Source organism: Corythoichthys intestinalis, chromosome 10, assembly GCF_030265065.1.
Source record: "Corythoichthys intestinalis isolate RoL2023-P3 chromosome 10, ASM3026506v1, whole genome shotgun sequence".
In the NCBI taxonomy this organism is placed as follows: domain Eukaryota; kingdom Metazoa; phylum Chordata; class Actinopteri; order Syngnathiformes; family Syngnathidae; genus Corythoichthys; species Corythoichthys intestinalis.
This window is the reverse complement of record NC_080404.1, coordinates 47,628,587-47,650,950: the sequence shown is the minus strand read 5'-3', so window position 1 is coordinate 47,650,950 and position 22,364 is coordinate 47,628,587. Positions and strand designations below refer to the sequence as shown.

Here is a 22,364-nt window from a genome sequence, read left to right as displayed (position 1 = left end):
CATTTGTACCAAAAACCTTCACAAAAAAACTTCACATAGGGTGGCCAATGTTATTATTATTATTTTTTTTCTTTTGTTTTTTGAGGAAAAAAAAAAAGTAATTATCACCAATTACTTTGCCAAGTAACTACGGTAATTACTCTTACATTCAGGTAATTGAGTTACTAACGCAATTACTTTTTGGGAGAAGTAATTCGTAACTATAATTAATTACTTTTTTTCAGTAAGATTAACAACACTGGTCATGCATCAAGAGAGACAATAGCTAATTAATATGCTCACTCCCCACCCTGTGGTCTGGGGTGTGAATTGCAACCTGTCAAAATGACAGATGGACTTCAGTTTTTTCTGTCACCGTTTTTAAAAAAACGGTCAACGACGGAAAATATTCGGTTAACGCGACCCCTGAGACCATGTGTCATGTAGTGATGACAAGCACCCTAGAAAATTGACACATGGATTTACCTAAACATAGAATGCAATTGAGATTTGTGTATTACTGGATCACAACTTCTGCAAAAAGTTGAACAAGCTGCACATCAACACCAGCCTCAACTGAAGTGACTTTGTGTGCACACTTTGCTGTGGTGCCATTCTATATCAATGCTGCAAGCACCACAAGACCATTTGTCTAGAGCAGGTTTGGTCTGGCAGGGAAACCAGAACCCAGCGGATTAAAGCTCAGTTGCTGTCCAAACGCCACACTGCGACTACAACCTGGCACAGAAGATCCAATGTGGTGTGCCCAAAGCGTGGTGGATCATTACCTACAATCACATACTGAAAATACTAGTCAACCATGTAAGCCAACTGTTTCTGAATGAACGATAGATGCTGAGACGCCGTGAGCAGACTCTGGAGCATATGGGAGTGACAGCAGTGAAACACACGGGAGAGAAGATGAGATGAGCCGCACAGGAGTTGTCACTAGCAGCTTAAAAGAGACTAGTTGCATTCTGGATAAAAGCGACCCACATACTAGCTTGACAAAGTAGCACCATGCCAGCTCACAATAACCTCAATGAGTTAAATTCGGAGAAGACGCGAAAGGAAGCAGACCAGCGTGGCCAAAATAACACACTCAAAGCGAACTGGAACACTTCTGTACACACTAAGAGGTCAGATTTCTCCCTTGAATTAAAATGTGGCTTTCAGACATGCAGGCCCTCAATTGTACATTTTTAGTGTTTGCGTCAATGAGTGTGTGTGCAGTGGCTGAAGACTATGTCTGAGCATGTGTTTTCCGCCTTCTATGCTATTTACAGTGCTCGCACTGCGTAGTCAAGCCCCAGGAGAGAAACAGCTATCTCTGATATGTAAATACTAAGCACATCCAATGCACATGCATTTAAAAAGTCTGACATTTATTTTACTTGTCCTTCAACACCCTACCTAAAACACTATTCAAAAAGCCTAAGATGTACAGTCCATGACAAAAGTCTTGTCGCTTATCCATTTTGTAGAAACAATTGCTGATAACCTGACTTTTAATTATTCAAATGGTTTCAGAAATGAAAGCTAAGACCCTCCCAAATGATGTTGAATGTACAAAAATATATTTGTTTCACTGAAAAAAGATTTATAAGTTAATGAAGACATAAAGGTCAAATTTTGGCAAGACAAAAGTTTGTCGCCTACATAAGGAGTGTAAAAATTTCACAAAAAAATTACTTCAAATACAAAATTTTGTTACATAACATAAGTGAATTAAGTAGTGTTGCTGTATGATCCAAATGTAATATTTTGTATGACTTCCATGAGCTTGAAGAACTGCATCCATGCGGTTCGGCAAGGATTCATACAATTTAATGACGAAGTCATCAGGAACTTCAAAGAAAGCAGTCTTGCATGCATCCCAGAGTTCATCAACGTTCTTGGGTTTCGTCTTCCATGCTTCCTCTTTCATCCTACCCCAGACATGCTCAATGATGTTCATGTCTGGTGACCGGGCTGGCCAGTCCTGGAGGGTCTCGATCTTCTTTGCCTTGAGGAACTTTGAGGTAGAGATTGAAGTATGCGATGGAGCACCATCCTGCTGCAGAATTTGTCCCTTTTTATGGTTAGAACTGTGAGAGGCAGCTAAGATTTGTTGATATTTCAGACTATTTATGTTGCCTTCTAACCTGCAGATCTCTCGCACACCCCCATACTGGATGCAACCCCAGACCGTGATTTTGCCAGAACCAAACTTCACTGTTTTCTTAGTGAAGATCAGATCCATAAAATATTTATCATTTAATGAAGACACAAAGGTCAAATTTGTTTTCTGAGTGAATCTCGGATCCGTACGGGCTTCAGTAGGTCTCCTGCAATATTTGCGGCGACTGTGGTGTAATTCAATAGAAGAATTATCTGAAAAATCCACCTTTTGCCACAAAACAGTGAAGTTTGGTGGTGGCAAAATCATGGTCTGGGGTTACATCCAGTATCGGGTTGTGCGAGAGATCTGCAGGGTGGAAGGCAACATAAATAGTCTGAAATATCAACAAATCTTAGCTGCCTCTTACATTCCTAACCATAAAAAGGGACAAATTCTGCAGCACGATGGTGCTCCATCGCATACTTCAATCTCTACTTCAAAGTTCTTCAAGGCAAAGAAGATCAAGATCCTCCAGGACTGGCCAGCCCAGTCACCAGACATGAACAGGATGAAAGAAGAAGCATGGAAGACGAAACCCGAGAATGTTGATGAACTCCAGGAGGCATGCAAGACTGCTTTCTTTGATGTTCCTGATGACTTCATCAATAAATTGTATGAATCCTTGCTGAAGCACATGGAAGTCATACAAAATATGAAATTTGGATCTCACAGCACCACTACTTAATTCGCTTATGTAACATATTTTTGTATTTGAAGTACATTTTTTGTTCAATTTTCAAAATACTTTCTGTAGGCGACAAAACTTTTGTCTTGCCAAAATTTGACCTTTATGTCTTCATTAACTGAAATCTTTTTTCAGTGAAACAAATATATTTTTGTACATTCAACATCATTTGGGAGGGTCTTAGCTTTCATATGAGCCATTTTTGAAACCAATTGAATACCGTAATTTCCCGAATATAACGCGCACTTTTTTTCTCCCCAAAATCAACTTGTAAAATCATGGTGCGCATTATAAACGGGTACATGGATGGAGACAGAAATATGTATATATATATATATATATATATATATATATATATATATATATATATATATATATATACACATATATATATATATAAACCATTTTTTTTTCTTATTGACACGCCCACGTTGTGTTGAAGAAATGCGGCGACCCGTTGCCGACCATTACGGTACGTGACGTCACCATTTTGTTTCGGTAATACTTCACTCTAATCGGCCGAATGATTTCGTCTGTGTTAAATTCTGCTTTTTTCACTCTTCATAAAGCACAGAATTTAGTTTCTTGAACTCAATGGACTCAACGTTTATTGCAGCTCCGCAACACCGACATTAACAAACGTAAGGCAAGGCAAGGCAAATTTATTTATATAGCACAATTCAACACGAGGCAATTCAAAGTGCTTCAAAGTAAGCACACACACTTCCTGTGTCGGTCAACTATATCTGTCTGGTAAGTTGGAGAAGTTGTCAAATCATATTATTACCGTAAATATTGTCAGTTTATGGTAATGTTTTGAACTACCAATGTGCTATGCTTGTGCTGTGTTTCACCAGTCAGTAAAATGACATTTCTTTATCTGTACACAAGCTCTGTTTTCTTGTATTCTTCTATTTATTGGTGCTAAAATTAGGGTGCGTGTTATAAACGGGTACAATAATTTCCCCTACATTTTACAAGTAAATTTGGGGTGTGCATTATACACGGGTGCGCCTTATATTTGTGAAATTACGGTAATCAAAAGTCAGTTTATTAGCAATTGTTTCTACAAAATGGAAAAGCGACAAGACTTTTGTCAGGGACTGTACAAGATGCTACTTTTTTTTTTTTTTTTTTTTTAAACCACAGCGCGATAGACGACAGAAATCAGAGAACAGAAAAGTAGCACACAGACACTCTGTGCTCAAACATAGATAACTTATGACACTGTCAGGCCAAAGCGAATCAATTAAACATCTGTTCTAGTGCATGTTGCCGCTGTGCAACAGACTGGAACAGGAACACACAGAAGGCTGCAGTGGGGGCCCAGACTGAACGGTCTTTCATGCTTCATACTGTATCTGTTGCTGTTGTGCTCTGACGACGGATAAATATGTGCCCTGAAAATTTGTGTGTGTGACTATGCGCGTGTGGTGAAAACATCTGTTCTGTCACATTATGTTCCCACCACTCTCTAATGAGTTTGAAACATGAACTAAATTAAATGCCACTCAGCGGTGTACAGACCGCCACCAAGTCTGAACAATCTGAATTTGGATCAGAGCCAAAATGTACTCGTTCATGTATAGTATGTACAGTAAGTAGAAGTGGGAATGTTGGCTCCTAACGATTCGATTACGATTCAGAGGCTACGATTCGATTGTAAATCTACTACTACTACAACTACTACTTTCGACATGTGACAGTTTTAAAACTGTTTAAAAGATAAGATTCAAGTCAAGATTCTGCCGATTTAGGAGTATTTTAGATAAAAAGTTAATTCGGTTTGCTTGGAAGGTTTGCTACAATAGCCTTCTGGAGAAGTCTACTGCTTTAAGACGGCGACTGTTTACTAACGCCGGCAAGTCTGTCATTTCGCATCTAGTTTTCTATACATGTGCTGCTAACGCCGCTCAGTGTCATTTTGCATCTAGTTCTATATACATATGATATCTATTATCTACTCTGGCATTATGTGGACGTAGTTTGTAGTGGCTGTCCGCAGCAGTCAGGTATTATTGTTTTTTTATCTAGCGGCATACGTTGAGCCAGAGCCGTGAGCATTGTCATTACCCGGGTAATGACAAGCATGACGTTTAGTCTCAGTCCGTTCCTCATCGCATTCCGAAAACCACGCTGACTGTGTTTTAGTCCCATTTTACTTGACATACAGTGCCCTCCATAATTATTGGCACCCCTGAAAAGATGTGTTTTTTGGCTTCTAATATTTTTTTAAATTCAAATAATATGGGACCTTAATGGAAAAAAAAAGAGAAAAATCCAACCTTCAATACTAGTGCATTCATTCAATGGGTTAAAAAAAAACACATAAAGAAAAAATTATTTGACATCAAATAATGTGTGTCACAATTATTAGCACCCTGGTATTAATACTTTGTATAACCCCCTTTTGCCAACAAAACAAGGTCTGGGGACTGAGATGGCCATGGGAGGAGCTTGATTTTGTGTCTGGTGAACCATTTCTGTGTAGATTTGGCCATATGTTTAGGGTCATTGTCTTGCTGAAACACCCAGTGACGACCCATCTTCAGCTTTCGGGCAGAGGGCAACAGATTTTGATTTAAAATGTCCTGGTATTTCAAAGCATTCGTGATGCCATGCACTCGAACAAGGTTCCCACGGCCTTTGGAAGCGAAATAGCCCCACAGCATCACTGACCCACCCCCATACTTCACAGTGGGTATGAGGTGCTTTTCAGCATGCGCATCTTTCGTGGCATGCCAGACCCACTTAGAGTGTTTGTTGCCAAAAAGCTCAATCTTGGTCTCATCTGACCAAAGCACACGGTCCCAGTTGAAGTCTGGGACCATTTGTATTTTTGAGTGAAAATATATATATTAGAAGCTAAAAAACACATCTTTTTCAGGGGTGCCAATAATTATGGAGGGCACTGTATTTCAATAATCTCATTCTCGAATTTTCCACGGCCAAATCGCGAATAGTCTAAGGATCGGAAATTTCGCACTCCTCTAAAGGTAAGTAAATGCCTTCACTGAGATGTTCTTACATAAAAACTAAAAAATTTAGGAAAAGATTGACATTAATTTGAAATGGATTTTAAACATGTTACTGTCCCACCGAATTATTTTTAAACAACGTAGAAAAATACTTATCTTTATTAAATGCTTCATTGAGTGGGTCCACTCAAATCCGCTCAAGTTGCTGAGAGCACTTACACAGCCAAATGAGTTGCCACAGCACACTACGCTAGTGTTTAACAAGCTGAATGATGATTGACACATGTGGCGTCTTTCAACTCAGTGCTCCCAGGCTTCTCTGGTAAGATCAAAGCTTCAACACCTGTCACTCATTGTTAACTTTAACAAGCAAACTCAGTGCACTGGTGAGCAAGAAAAGCAGCAGGAGGGAGAATGGGAGGGTGGACGCACGTGAAGTATAGAAACAAAAATGCAATGGTACCTCTACTGTACATACGAATGTGTGTGGCGGATGTGTTTTGCGTGCTGTACCTGAACGCACCGCGTGGCTGACATGACAGTGAGATTGGTGCAGTAAAGATGTTTCTGTTTCTTTTAATGTTGTTGTTGGCGTCAACTGTGAAGGACAGTAGGCGTGTTGTGTTGCACAAGTTTAGAAATAAATGATTAAAAACCTCACAAAGCTGGCGATTTCTTTGGCGATGTTACCACAATAAGAATTGAAACTTAACTTATAACTCAACTCATAAAGAATAGCGAATGGAGGTCGGAGGAGGACCGTCGAGATCGTCAACATTTTACCGTCGTGAATCATTGTATTCCGAGCATGTCATTGTCAGGAACGCGGGCAGGCAGGTTGTGTGGACCCAAATGCAGGGAAACAAAAAATGCAGCGAGGCAGGTGGCAGTGAACTCAAAAAACGTTTTAATAATAACTAACAAAATCGCAAAGTACAAACAAAAGGTCTAGGGATCAAAAGGCAATGTTCAAACAAAACTTACTTAAACAGAGAGACGGGTACACGAGGACTTGGACGGGACTTGACTTCAACGTTGACATAGACACTGACATTGACAATGGCGCAACAAGGACTGAAAAGAAACTGGGTGCTTATATACACACACATGCAGACAAGGGGTAACGAGACAACGAGGAACAGCTGGGTAATACAGGAGGACTCACTATGTGCAGGCACGACAGGTGAAATCAATGGGTAATCACAGGGACAAGTCACACTAGGAAAAAAAACAACACAAAACCTAACAGTCATCAGATGTAGAAACAAATGGCGAGTCAAATTTTACATCGGATGTCGAAAAGATTGTGTGTCGAGGTACGATTGTATAGGTTTTAAAAAATTAAAAACCCGATCCTTTTTCCGATCCTCCAGATTCCGATCCTCTGAAAAATGGCGCAATCGGCCCGATTTCCAATCACGTGATCGGATTGGGACATTTCTAATAATATAGATTATATCTATGATTGCACACCAATAAAATAACGGTTCTTCCTTGGCCCATTTGGCTCTCAATTGACAGTCTTATGCAAATATGTTTGGAAGTGTTTACTCAACCGGGCTACCAAACTGCTGAACAAGAATGGGACTGCTCAGACTAACAAATTTGAACAATCCTTAAGTGGATCAACACCAACATGTATACCAATATACTGTAGTTATTACATAGCCTGCACAATGTCCGGGTTATTTCTAATCCAGCACTCATTTCAGAAATTAGGGGGAAGTCATTATTGTATATGAAAAGGGAGCCATTCATTACAAAATGTATTTGGTTAATCCTTGACCTGTAGGCCGCATGTTCATGGACATCTGTCTGGTAGTTTTATATAATCATAGACTGACAGCAAACTAAACAATGCAACTTTTTGCAGGTACCAAGATGTGTACTATGTTGGGAGTAAATAGTAGGGAGTTTTTCTTTCCATTTAGAACGAGGACAAATTAAGGAAAATGATGAAAATGCAGTGAATGGATTGATACCCCAGTTTTTGCATAATCCTGCCTTGATAAAAACATTTCAACTAAAGTATGTTCAAATTCATTAAAGGCAAATGGGGGTAAACTAGTATCAAAAGCGTTTAGTGAAATATAGATAAATCCTATAGATCATTTGTTGTGTAATGGTATGCACACTTGCACAGCTATCAACCAGTTCCAACTCAATGACCCATTTGCAATTGCAAGCGATTGACTGGAGACATAAGCCTACTGGGACAAGCTACAGCTCCACCACGACCCTTCACGGGATAAGTGGTACATACCGATTGATGGATACCATGAAGTATTTTAATTACAGTGACTGTGAAAATCCAATAATCGCTTCCTTATAATGTATTCCATCATGCGAGGGAAGCTTTGAATCAAGTTCATTTGAGCAGAAAAAATCTTTTTCAACAATTAAACAAACAAACAAATAAAAAAATAAAAAAAAGAAAAAAAAAAGATAAAAATAGAATTTCATCATACGTTGTGTAATAGTGGATAGGAAGTAGACCAAAATTACTGTGAGCAGACATTTTCATATAGTACTGTATTCCAGAAATGTTTTATCCAATCAAATGTGAGCATTTCAGATACTCCGCTATTACTCATGATTTCAGTCATACCAAAAATTTCCTCGGGAATAGCGATGGCTATTTTGTTTACATGTGAGTCGTCTCTTAAATTGTTGTATACACAGGGATTTCGCTTAGGCGAAAAAAAAGGAGAAGGTTGTATATTTTGTCCTATTATTGTCGCTGTAGGTTGGTCTATGTTGCCACTTTGGTTCATTGTGGCGTATCAGTGGCTGCCAGTCTGCTACTCTGCTCAGCTATTGCGCTCCCAATTGTGTAGTAAATGGCCATGATGACACAGTAATAAACCGCTAAACAGCCTTTTTCTCAGAGAAACAACACGACACCTAAACAAAAATGGTCACTTTAAGAGTGTAGGATTATTTTATTTGTTCTTCTTTATAAGTTTATCCAATATTTTTCAGTGTTTACGTGATGTGCACTAACAGTGCCTGCTAACGTTGTAGCCAATATCAGAATTAATGTTATTCAATAGTAATAATTTTGAATGTAACTATGCAAGTATGATAAACGATTCATTCTGACATTGATTTCTTGGTCCTTTTTTTCCTAACACGATAATTCATCTCTCAATGAAGACACCGCCATTTCTCGACTCGGCTCAAACTGCGAGTCTGCAGCTAGCCGCTTTAGGCTTTCCAACTCGAACTATCTAAGTTGGAAACTTCATGTGCCATTTCATTTTGCCTCATACCCCATAACTAATAAGCTTTCAGCTTTCTGTGGCATTCTAACATCCTGGCTGGCAGTTCATAAGTTACCTCCAGCACAAAGGAGCTTGGGTATCACTGACATCACAATCGTCCCAAAATGGCAGCACTTATGTGCGGTGTCATTTTTTGTGTTTAAAAATTTTCTCCTCCATCATAGCTCTAAGAAATTTGTGATTTGCATAGGCGATTTAGGTACCATTTTTCACATGAAGGTAATGTATACTAAAGCTTCTCCATTCCTTTATGACAGTCCTTCTCAAATTGTGGGGCCCAGGGGTGCGCAAGGCGATGCTGTGGGGGTGGGAGGCGCATGTGACCTTGGGGAACATACATTTTTGCCGTACTAGTATAAAGTGTAATTGCATATCCATTCGGTGGGTGGCAGTAGCGCTTTTATTTTCATAGTGTGCGCAGTATTTTTTAACCAAACAAGAGCACACAGCAGACAGCAGGAGCTAAGGCGAGGAAATATGATGAAGCGTATGTAGCGTTTGGCTTCACCTTTACCGGTAATACAGTGGGAGACGAGAAAACACCAATAAGGTAACTGTGTCTAAAAATGTTGGCAGCGGACAGCATGAGCCAAATCAATTAAGACGCGACTATTGATTAATTAATTACTATTAGGGCTGTCAAAATTATCGCGTTAATGGGCCTGAATTAATTTTTTTAATTAATCACGTTAAAATATTTGACGCAATTAACGCAGATGCCCCGCTCAGACAGATTTAAATGACAGTACAGTAAAACGCTCACTTGTTGTGTTTTATGGAGTTTTGGCGCCCTCTGCTGGCGCTTGGGTGTGACTGATTTTAAAGGCTTCAGCACCCATGAGCATTGTGTAAGTAATTATTGACATCAACAATGGCGGGCTATTACTTTATTTTTTGATTGAAAATTTTACAAATTTTATTAAAACGAAAACATTAAGAGGGGTTTAAATATAAAATTTCTATAACTTGTACTAACATTTTTCTTTTAAGAACTACAAATCTTTCTATCCATGGATCGCTTTAACAGAATGTTAATAATGTTAATGCCATCTTGTTGATTTATTATTATAATAAACAAATACAGTCCTTATGTACCGTATGTTGAATGTATATATTCATCTTGTGTCTTATCTTTCCATTCCAACAATAATTTACAGAAATATATGGCAAATTTTATAGATGGTTTGAATTGCAATTAATTGCGATTAATTACGATTAATTAATTTTTAAGCTGTAATTAACTCGATTAAAAATTTTAATCGTTTGACAGCCCTAATTACTATTAAGACGTCAGACCCCAATCACATTGATTTTTTTTTTTTTTCCCCAGGGAAAACATCCTGAATTACGCTAACAATTGTCTCAGTAAACCAGCAAGCACTGTTGGCATCATACAAGGTAGCATACCAAGTTGGTCAGTGCAAAATAACCCCACAACATAGCAAATGAGCTTTTTTTCGGTCAAATTGTTTGGCACGTTGTACTCTTGAGTTATTGTTGTTAATTAATTTGAATTTATGATTCATTGATTTTATTGACTTTTATTTCTTTAGTACCAAATGATCAAAAATGTACTTTGAGTGTATGTTGGATGGATTTTTTTTTTTTTATTCAGGCAAAATGATGCGCTTTAAGTCGTTTCTGTTGCAAACAAAAATGTTAATAATTACTTTTTTATGTTAATAAGGACGATTTTATGCAGAGGTGCAAACATTCTATATATAAATATTTACACACACACATATATTAGGGCTGTCAAACGATTAAAATTTTAAATCGAGTTAATCACAGCTTAAAAATTAATTAATCGTAATTAATCGCAATTCAAACCATCTCTAAAATATGCTATATTTTTCAGTCAATTATTGTTGGAATGGAAAGATAAGACGGATATATACTTTCAACATACTGTACATAAGTACTGTATTTGTTTATCATGACAATAAATCCACAAGATGGCATTAACATTATTAACATTCTTTCTGTGAAAGGGATCCACGGAAAGAAAGACTTGTAATTCTTAAAAGATAAATGTGACTTGGTATATTGTGACTAAATATTGCCATCTAGTGATGGGCTTGAGCTAAAAGAAATGTTTGAATAGAGTTTGCCCAAACGCATGATGGGAAGTTGGGCAACCATGACTGTCAGTGGTGGCTGCAAATGGTATATCTTCTCTGCGTAACAGAAAATAATTTAGAAGCGCTGCTTTAAGTAAACAAGCGCAAATATTTGCTTGCATCTGGCCAGCTGCAAATGCTCCTCTAAAATTCCATCAAAAATCTTCCCAACAAACATTACATTTCTATTATACAGGTGCATCAATAATGTCAGGACAACATCCAGCAAAGTACATTTAAAACACACTGTCATTAACAAACACTGACGTTGAAATGTTCCCGCTCAGCAAGGAAGGTTTAGAAGGAAGACGGACTCTCTGAAAGATGAAAGACGATCTGAGTTGATGCACCAAATCAGCTTTCATGGTCTGCTAAGATTTGAACCACTATTGGATTTGCAAGTAGACTGATTGTGCACATATGCACACACCTTGAAATACAATTACATGGTCAAATGCCTGTGCAGTTCAGGAGACAAAACACTACCAATTATCCCCATCCATGAGTTATATTCCCTTTGTAAGGCCTCACTTTTTGTCCCTGGAAGTCCACACAAAAACTCTTAAAACTGATTTATGGCTTTGACACACATAAATGCCTTTGACGGGATAATTCCTCTCCGGAGTGCATTCAGAAATATAACGTAGCTGTGTCAGGAGAGCAGGCCACTTGAGTTGAGGGTGAGTTTAGAAAGGCACTGCAGACTTTAATGTGTGGAAGTCCAGTGAAACATGTAACATGCTTATTAAAAAGTTATGTTGCATGGGAATGAAGCAATAATAACAACTGGATGAAGAGCTAATACTGTATTAATGGCAACCAATTTAATGTGTCTACCCTGCATGCTGACTGATGTGCCCGTCAAGACCCGTGATCATATTTGTGTCAAACAGCATGATCTTGTTGAATCGCTCTTTTTTTTCACATGACTCCGCAGCCACCTCATTAATGATTACCAGCTTCAGTGATTGCGCCAATCCGTCTCTGAAGCATTCTCATCACGCGTTGCCTCTTTGTCTTTTACATCATATGTTCTTTCAACTTTCTGTGTTGCCAGGTAGCAGGTCGGTTGTTTTCTGGCTTGTCGGGGTAAATTATGGATTACATGGCTGGCGAGCTGTCGGTTTTAGCAGTGATGCCAAAAGCACTGCAGGCATCAGTGTTGTTAATAACTACAGGTGGGAATCTTTGGGCACCTAACGATTCGAATACGATTACGATTTGATTATTGATGCACCACCCCTCCATCCGCTTTTAATGTTTCGTACATTTGATCCAAAATTGTTCAAAAATCCTCTCAGGCTAAACCAAACTACTATTTCAGTATCAAGTTAACACTTAAAAACAGCAGATAAAATATTCAAGTCCACATTCTGTATCAGCAGCTTTAAAAAAATCAAAAAGGCTTTTTTTCTCACAGCATTTGAAAGTTAAAGTTTGAATTCCGTGACACTGTTATATGGGTGATTTTTTTCTTTAATGTAAAACGTGTGATCTACATTTTTTGTTTGGTTTTTTTAATGAAAAAAATCAGATCAATTAATATAAATGTCTTTGGGGTGAAAGATATTATAGAATGTATAATGTAATAATGTGTAAAACATGAAGAGTAACATCATTTCCTTTGCTGTGTAACTAATTACTCTTACAGTGAGGTAACTGAGTAACTAACTCAATTGCTTTTTGGAGAAGTATTTTGCAACAGAAACTAATTTTTTTTTTTTAAGTAAGATTAACAACACTGGCAGGCACTACCTGACACATGACGACATACTTTCAACCTAACACCCACCTGCCATTAAAAAAATTATCATCATCAAACTTTGAACATTGTTTATTCATCCCATGGTCCCATGATAGGGATTTCTTTGTGTCAATCGGAAACTATCAGTCAGAACGAACCAAATTCACGTGTGGAGTCCCTCAAGGGTCAATTCTTGGACCACTCTTATTTAACATCTATATGCTTCCGTTAGCTCAGATAATGGAACAGTATGACATCTCCTATTACGCCTATGCAGATGACACACAACTGTACATTTCTGTGTCCCCACATGATTATAGTCCCTTAGTCTCCCTGAGTAAATGCATTCATCAAATCAATGAATGGATGTGCCAGAATTTTCTCCAGTTCAATGTGGAGAAGACAGAGGTGATCATTTTTGGGCCAAAAAAAGGAAAGGTCAAAGATAAGCAGGCAACTTAGCACAATGTCACTTACAGCTACAAATCAAGTCAGAAACCTTGGCGTAATTATTGATTTAGACCTAAAATTTGATAGCCATCTAAAGTCCGTCACTAAATCCGCTTATTAACACCTAAAAAATATAACCAGAATTAAGGGGCTTCTGACTCAACAAGACATGGAAAAACTTAGGCATGCATTTATTTTCAGCAGATTGAACTATTGCAACGGTATATTTACAGGTCTTGATAAAAAAATCAGTCTGGAAGCTGCAGCTAGTACAGAATGCTGCAGCCAGAGTCCTCACAAATACAAGGAAGCTGGACCACATTACACCAGTTTTGAAATCGCTACAATGGCTGCCAGTGAGTCAAAGGATAGACTATAAAATACTACTGCTCGTCTACAAAACACTTAATGGCCTTGGACCAAAATACATGCTTGACTTGTTAGATTCCTATGAGACATCTAGACCCCTAAGGTCGTCTGGAACCGGTCTTCTGCATGTTCCAAGAACAAGAACCAAGCAGGGTGAGGCAGCATTTAGTTATTATGCTCCTCACCTCTGGAAAAAGTTACCTGAACGTCTGAAGTATGCTCAAACTGTTAGCTCTTTTAAATCAGGGCTAAAAACGCTTTTGTTTAGCACTGCATAGCCATAACTGGCTATATATTTCAATCTACCTGCTTTCTATTCCTCTTGTGCTTATCTCCATTGCTGATTTCAATTATTATTAGTAGTAGTAGTTTTTGTTTTATTTTTATTTCTGTTTTATTTTTATTTATTTATTTTTATTCTATTTGTGATTAAATGCGATCTTTTATCTTGGTTTTTACGTTGTATTGATTTAAATGTGATTTTTATGATCTTCATGTGATGTAAAGCACTTTGAATTGCCTTTTGTTGAATTGTGCTATATAAATAAATTTGCCTTGCCTTGCCTTGCCTTGCCTTGCCATGCTAACATGTGAATGCTTTGTAAATAAATGCAAAAACAACACATATTTAGCATACAGGCGGTCCAAACAGGCATCTCCTGGAGACACATCAACACACTGGCTTTTGCAATTAAAAGGACACACCCGCGTTTACACCCCAAACTCCTCCCCTTCTGCAAATTAACTCATTCACACAGATGAGGCACACTCGCTTGGCAGCAGGGATAGAAAGGAAGATAAAGCTGCAAAAGAGTGCGGTGTTTGGATCAATATCCACTTAAATAATCAGGTGGGAAGCATTGCACATGAGATATTGGAGTGTTAAGACTGGAAAGTGAAAGATGAGACAACAAAGGCAAAGAAAAAAAAAGCTGCATTAAAAAGATGATGAGAGGGAATAAAGGGTGAGTATTCCTGGTGTGGTTTTACCATGGGGAGTCTCACAATGTCATTACAGTGTCTCTGGTTTGAGGAGCGCAGGGGTCAGAACTGAGCCAAACCCACACTGACAAGTGCAAATGGGATTCTGCTGTCTATGGCGACACCCTCCGCGCACACATCCCTCCACCTAAACACACGCACACTTTTCCCTACAACCCTCCCCCTTCTTTAACACACACACACTATTTCCCAAACGCATCAGTCTGTATACACGAGTGCTAACACAATACACAAAGCTTTTTAGTCATCTCTGCTCTACTTTCTAAGACTAATTCAATCTAGTATCATAGTGACGCAAGTTTTTCGTATTCCTTTTTATACTTCAAATACATTTCAAACAACTTGTGGCTGACATTTTGTTTAACTTGTAAGATTTTTATTGAGAATTGCAAAATACAGACTCCATACATAACCTAATTAATGTACAGGTAGTCCCCGGGTTATGAACGAGTTCCGTTCCCTTAAGAAAACCCTTTAAGAAAATAACTATCCAAAAAGTCCAAAAGTATTTTTTTTTTTTTTTTAAATAATGGAGAATACACTGCCTTCTGGTGGCAGCGCTGGGTGTGGCTGGACTGTCGCCTTGGCTTCTATGACTTAGTAGGTGACTGGTCTGACATGGATAGAGGACAGCTGCCCTCTTGTTTGGCTCACGTAACGCTGTTTTAAGCTAATATTAGGGATTTCAAACGATTAAAACTTTAATCGAGTTAATTACACCTTAAAAATTAATTAATCGTAATTAATTGCAATTCAAACCATCTATAAAATATGCCAATTATGCCAAATTATTGTTGGGATGGAAAGATAAGACACAAGACGGATATATACATTCAACATACAGTACATAAGTACTGTATGTTGTTTATTATAACAAGAAATCATCAAAATGGCATTAGCATTAGTAACATTCTGTTAAATCGATGCATGGACAGAAAGACTTGTAATTCTTAAAAGATAAATGTTAGTACAAGTTATAGAAATTTTATTTTAAAACCCCTCTTAATGTTTTCGTTTTAATAAAATTTGTAAAATTTTCAATCAAAAAATAAACTAGTAGTTCGCCATTGTTGATGTCAATAATTACACAATGCTCATTATGCTGAAACCCATATATTCAGTCGCACCCAAGCGCCAGAAGAGGGCGACAAAACACCAAAAAAAACAAGTAGCAAGTGGACATTACACTGTGCTGTCAGTTTAATCTGTTTGAGCGGGGCATGTGCGTTAAATGCGTCCAATATTTTAACGTGATTAATTTAAAAAATTCATTACTGCCCATTAACGCGATAATTGAAAATTTTAACTACGTAAGCATTTGTAGCATTTAAGATTTTGCTAGGCAAATTAGGCTTATTTAATCTACTAAATTTCCATTTTTATCAGATGTTTGAACACCAATTGTTTTGTGTCAGGTGTTTTTTTTGTTAAGGGGAACCTCGGACCTAAAGAGTTATTGGCTGTAATAAGCCACCATTGTTCTCTTTTACTAAAATATGTTACTAGAAACACGTATAATATTGCCATTGATTTAAAAATCTATAATATTTAGTACATGTTTAGACCTACGGAGAGCGCCATGTTTTACGCACGCAATGGAAGCTCGGGGTGATGACGTAGTTTGTCACTGTCACTTGATGAACACTACCGGAGTACCGAGTTACTGCAATTCCTTCTACGCGGCAAAACGTCCAATACATGCGCACATCGGTGAAAATCAGCGATTACTTACTATTTTTGTTTTTATTGAGTCTTTTATTACTTTATTATTGCCTCAAAATACTTTTTGCATGCGTTTCCCTCTCATACTTTTAAGCACTGTGTTTTCTTGTGGTAGCTTTAAAGCAGATTGTTGATCTGCTGACCACATTAGTCATGTAGCATATTTTAAACCACCCTTATTTGATTTTATTATGTTTAAGTATTTTCTTAAGGCATCTTAAGTATGTTATGTCTGTATGCATCGAAACTAGGGCTGTCAAACGATTAAAATCTTTAATCGAGTTAATCACAGCTTAAAAATTAATTAATCGTAATTAATCGCAATTCAAACTATCTCTAAAATATGCCATATTTTTCTGTAAATTATTGTTGGAATGGAAAGATAAGACGGATATATACATTCAAAATACTGTACATAAGTACTGTATTTGTTTATTATAACAATAAATCCACAAGATGGCATTAACATTATTAACATTCTTTCTATGAAAGGGATCCACGGATAGAAAGACTTGTAATTCTTAAAAGATAAATGTGAGTTTGTATATTGTGACTAAATATTGCCATCTACTGTATTTGTTGAGCTAAAAGAAATGTTTGAATAGAGTTTGCCCAAATGCATGATGGGAAGTGGGGCAACCATGACTGTCAGTGGTGGCTGCAAATGGTATATCTTCTCTGCGTTGTGTTCAATGCAGGGTGTTAAGAAAAAGATCATCTCCTATCATTCCTCCCCACATCGCTTGCCACAATAGATATAATTGCTGTGGAAGAGATGTTAAAGCTTTTGCCAATAAATAGGACGCCCCAATGAATGCCTGTTCCACTTGCTTGTCTTTGCCCCCTTTGCTCTCAATATACGTAAAACGGTGCCATTGTAGTCTTTTTGCGGCAATCTGCGAGTTGGTCGTTCCGTGCATGCGTTAAATGCATTAAATATTTTAATGTGATTAATTAGAAAAATTAATTACCGTCTGTTAACGCAATAAACTTGACAGCCCTAATCTAAACAAAACAAGATTAAAGCACCCGGTAATACTTTGGGTTTCAAATTCGCCTCTTGTAGATGTATCGCCAGTGTAGCACATTATGGCAGAAGACAGTTTTTTTTTCCCTACTCTTGTCTCGTCCCGTCTTTCCTGTTCATTTTGCTTTTGCTGCTCGTTTCGTGAAATATCGATAGTGCTGTCGTGCTCATTAATGTTCGAATTGAAAGGATTGAACAGACATGTTTATGTCGCTAAAGTCATACTCTGGAAGCCCGGCAGCGTAACCATGTGACATCACCGCCCTGCGACGTCAACATTAATGGCGACCTACTAGTTAAACAAATTTTACAAATTGTATAAAAACGAAAACATTAAGAGGGGTTTCAATATCAAATTATTTTTTAACACGTAATGACGTTTATCTTTTAAGAACTACAAGTTTTTCTATCCGTGGATCCCTTTAACCTTTTAAAGCCTGCAACATGAAGCAATTGTCAGAGAATCCCAAAATTACAGAAATAAGGTTCTAATGATACTTTTTCAAATTTGCAAAAAAAAAAAAATTTTTAATCAAAATGAATATATGTAATATGCGCTCTAATATATATAACTAGGGTTGTTCCAATCATCATTTTTTGCTCCCGATCCAATCCCGATCGTTTTAGTTTGAGTATCTGCCGATCCCGATATTTCCCGATCCGATTGCTTTTTTTTGCTCCCGATTCAATTCCAATCAATCCCGATAATTTTTCCCGATCATATAAATTTTTGCAATGCTTTAAGAAAAAAATGAATAAAACTCGGACGAATATATACATTCAACATACAGTACATAAGTACTGTATTTGTTTATTATGACAATAAATCCTTAAGATGGCATTTACATTATTAATATTCTTTCTGTGAGAGGGATCCACGGATAGAAAGACTTGTGACTTTGTATTGTGACTAAATATTGCCATCTAGTGTATTTGTTGAGCTTTCAGTAAATGATACTATAGCCATGCCCAAATGCATGATGGGAAGTGGAACCATGACTGTGCGTAGTGCTACCAATTGATATATCTTCTCTGGTGTTAAGAAAAAGATCAAGTGCTACCTTGCTTCCCCGTATTGCTTCCCTTGATATTTCTAATCGTAGGGAGAGGGATTGTAAGGCTTTAGCCAATTAAAAAAGGCTCCAAAGACTGCCAAAATTCACTGTACTCATTTTACGCTGCCTTTTATCTCTCTATATAGGTAAAATGGTGCCATTACAGATTGAGCGCGACAATGCGTGAGTGGATCGTGCAGCGCATGCATTAATTGCGTTCATTTTTTTAAAAATGTATCACGTTAAAATATTTAATTACTGCCGTTATCGGGATAAATTTGATAACCCTACCTTAAGCCTAAACTAAAGACTCTGGATGAGTGTAACATATTATGTCTGTAACATTAAATACAATTAGGAAACAATTCAATTAGAAAAAATATATATATTAAAAAAAGGCATGGCCGATATTTTTTTGCCTATTCCGATACTTTGAAAATGACGTTATCGGACCCGATTGATTGGGACATCACTATCTACAACCCTAGCTAAATCCAGATTTTTTTTTCTCATGGAACCTGCACATGCACGTGTTGACTTGCATCCATCATTTAAAAAAAAAAAAAATACATTTCAAAATTCTAGAGTCTCAAAATAATGAAATTCTAAGTGTATCAAATGTGATACATTAAGCTATAAGGGGTTAAAATGAACATTATTTTACATATGTGTGCTACGGCTTGACAAATTGTCATAAGTGAAGAAAGGAAAAAAGCTAAAAAAAACAATAGTTTGCTGTCGGTCAAGCTGAACAACTTCACGTTTAGAGAGGACATAACATTTCAAGTTAATAAAGTTAAAAATAAGATACTGTGTGGTACAATAATGTACTGTTTACGCAGCTTAAAAAAAAAAAAAAACGACTGGAGACAATAGCGGACGAGACTCCGGCGTCGTAAAGTCGAAATCGCGTAAGTCGAGTCCGTCATTACTCAGGTACTACCTATATACGAAAGTGAACACCACAATTATGTGGTTTAAGGTGTGCTGTGTAGACTTGCACATGCATTCAACCTTTAATTTATTACCTCATAACAGCTCGGAGGAGAGGATGGTCCCTAATTGTTAAAAAGAAACCGCATTGGAGAAAATTAATTTTTTTGTAAACATGGCTGACATGTAGCTGCAGAAATAAATTAAAGGTGACCTTTGGGAGAGATAAATGAATGCACAGACAACTTTTACATCCCCCACCCTCCTTCAAAAAAATCTTGACTAATAGGGCCAGTGAATATTAAGTCATTCATGTAGAAGGAAAACCACAAACTGAACATGTTTTCTCTCTGCTTCAACCTGCGTCTTCATAGCGTGAACGCATACAGAAAGTCGCGCAACAACAAAACAAAACCAAAAAAAAGGTGTTCTTAGAAATTAAATATGAAAAGCATTAAATATGCAGCCATTTCCCACTGTGCCAGTGCTGCTTCTGACACAGGCTCGCTCCTCCGCTGTTCCCACAGCATCTTTTATTCAGGACTGATATTCTAAAAGCTGAACTAGAACAATCTATTTCCCCTAGCACTCTTCACTTTTGATTTACTAATGAATATTTCACGGGAGAATGTCAAGAAAAAGACGACGGAACTCCACTCTGGCAGCCGGCGTGTGCACGCCTCCCCTCTTCCTCTCCTTCCATCAGTTTTACAAGACAGCTACAAGATCCTGGTGGAAGACTCACTTAAGGAGCAGATTTGCTTAATTTTCTACATGATTTAACAATTTGTGGAGCGGGTGTTCAGGGCCGTGACTGTGAGAAAAGGGGATGGGGTGGAGAGGTTGTGGAAGGGAGATCCAGAGTGGGGGGTGAAGTTGAAAAGGAGCCAAGTGAGGAACGAGAATATAAACTGCAGAGTTTGCGATTTTTTGTTTCTTTGACTAAAAAAAGTTAGATTTTTGTAAGTAAATTGCAGACACGTGCTTGGTGCCTCTTGCTCATTTACACCTGAGTGGAATTCCAGCATGTGCCACACAGCTTGACAAGCATGGCTATTGTTCTCCATCTTTGGTGTGTGACATGCATGACACTACAGCATAGAATTAGCAATAGTAGACATGGGGTACTCACAGCCTCTCGGTATTGCGTGGGATATTCCTCGGCATGGTCCTGAGCCCCAGCCCGTGGCAGTCTACTGTGGTGCCGCTGCAGGTACACAGTGCAGGGCAGGCACCCACGCTGCCCATCAGCAGGATGCACAGCAGCAAGCCCCACATGCACAGTTCCAGTTTGTTCCTTCCAAAAAACATCCCTCTGTTTGGCATAGTCACCACAATCCCAGCTTGACTTATGTCTTCCAGTCCACTTCCTAAGGAGTCCTGCTAAAATTGAACTGTATATTTTCTGTGAATATACAGAAAACAAATCTAATTTCCTCAGATGAGTTAAAAGAAAGCAAATCCTGTAGTTATATTCTAGTTTTTGTTTTCTGTTTGCTATCCACCTTGAAAAGAAAAACAGTTTTCCTGCTCTTATTGTCTCCTTGCAAACTCTTATCCTGCCTTGGCTCCGTGGAGTGGCTGTGGTGTGCACACGTCTCCTCCTTACTCAGTCCCACTCTCCTCTGCTTTCCTAAAGCGAGAGGGAACAGGAGGAAAGAGCAGAATGAAAAAAAAAAAAAAAAACAGCCTTTCTCTCTCGCTCTCTCTGAAACACACACACACCAGTCATCCATCACAAGGATCTACAAATAGCAGACCCCCCCTTCTCTGACTCCACCCCTACCCCTCCTCACACAGTATACACCCCCCCAATCAGAACCCTGCCTGAACTCCCTCTCATTCTCAAGATCCTGCTTTCATTCCCTGGATTCTATTCACTATCCACATCTACTTCACACATCTTTATCTTTTTATTCCCACCCACTTCAACTCCTTCTTTTCTCTAAGGTTGCCTCCGGGCGAACCCCCAGAGAGAAGCACCTAACCTGCATGACACTGCATAACCCCTGCCTGAAGGGATGTGCTTGGTAGCTTGGACTTTTTGTGTGTGTGGATGTAAACGGGTAGATTTAATAAGATATGAATCCCAGACAAGTAACTACAGTGATCCCTCATTTTCCGTGGTTAACGAGTACCGGAACCCTCCGCGATAAGTGGAAAAACCGCGAAGTAGCGCCCCCACTCTGTGTGTTCAATGTATTTTTCAGATTTAGCTTTGGAAAGAGATATACAGTGGGGCAAATTAGCATTTAGTCAACCACTAATTGTGCAAGTTCTCCCACATGAAAATTATTAGAGAGGCTTGTAACTGTCAACATGGGTAAACCTCAACCATCAGAGACAGAATGTGGGAGGGAAAAAAAACAGAAAATCACATTGTTTGACTTTTAAAGAATTTATTTGCAAATCATGGTGGAAAATAAGTATTTGTTCAATACCAAAAGTTCATCTCAATACTTTGTTATGTACCCTTTGTTGGCAATAACGAAGGCCAGAGGCGTAGCGTCCCATTAGGCATACGCAGGCAATTGCCTAGGGCCCCCAGCCAGCAGGGGCCCCCAGAAGGCCAACAGATTTGGCATACAAAGATTTAGCACACTCAGCTTCACCGCACTGTCGTAGCTACAAGTATTGGGAGTGATTCAATACCATGGAATCATTTGGCAGATTATCTAACAATTCTGTTATCCGTCCCAATTAGCATACATGTTTAAGCAAATCCAATCAGTTTTAACATTGCATGTATGTGCAAAGAGTTATTCACCAAGAACTTTGTGAAAAGTCCTTGCTGTAATACTATATGTTGGTTTTCACAGGCCACCTCATTATTCATGTGACTACTTAAAGAAATG

The 22,364-nt window shown here is 38.2% G+C and overlaps 1 protein-coding gene across 4 annotated transcripts in view; it reads right to left on the bottom strand.

Moving 5' to 3' along the window:
* The window catches only part of slit1a (slit homolog 1a (Drosophila)), a 274,736-nt gene extending 253,556 nt beyond the window's left edge, over window positions 1-21,180 (bottom strand). For all 4 annotated transcript variants that reach the window (XM_057847549.1, XM_057847552.1, XM_057847551.1 and 1 more), the window contains exon 1: window positions 20,642-21,180. In XM_057847549.1, coding sequence (XP_057703532.1) covers window positions 20,642-20,835 — 194 coding nt within the window. In that variant the 5' untranslated portion in view covers window positions 20,836-21,180. The remainder of the gene's footprint in view (window positions 1-20,641) is intronic.
* Between the last annotated feature and the right edge of the window lie 1,184 nt (window positions 21,181-22,364).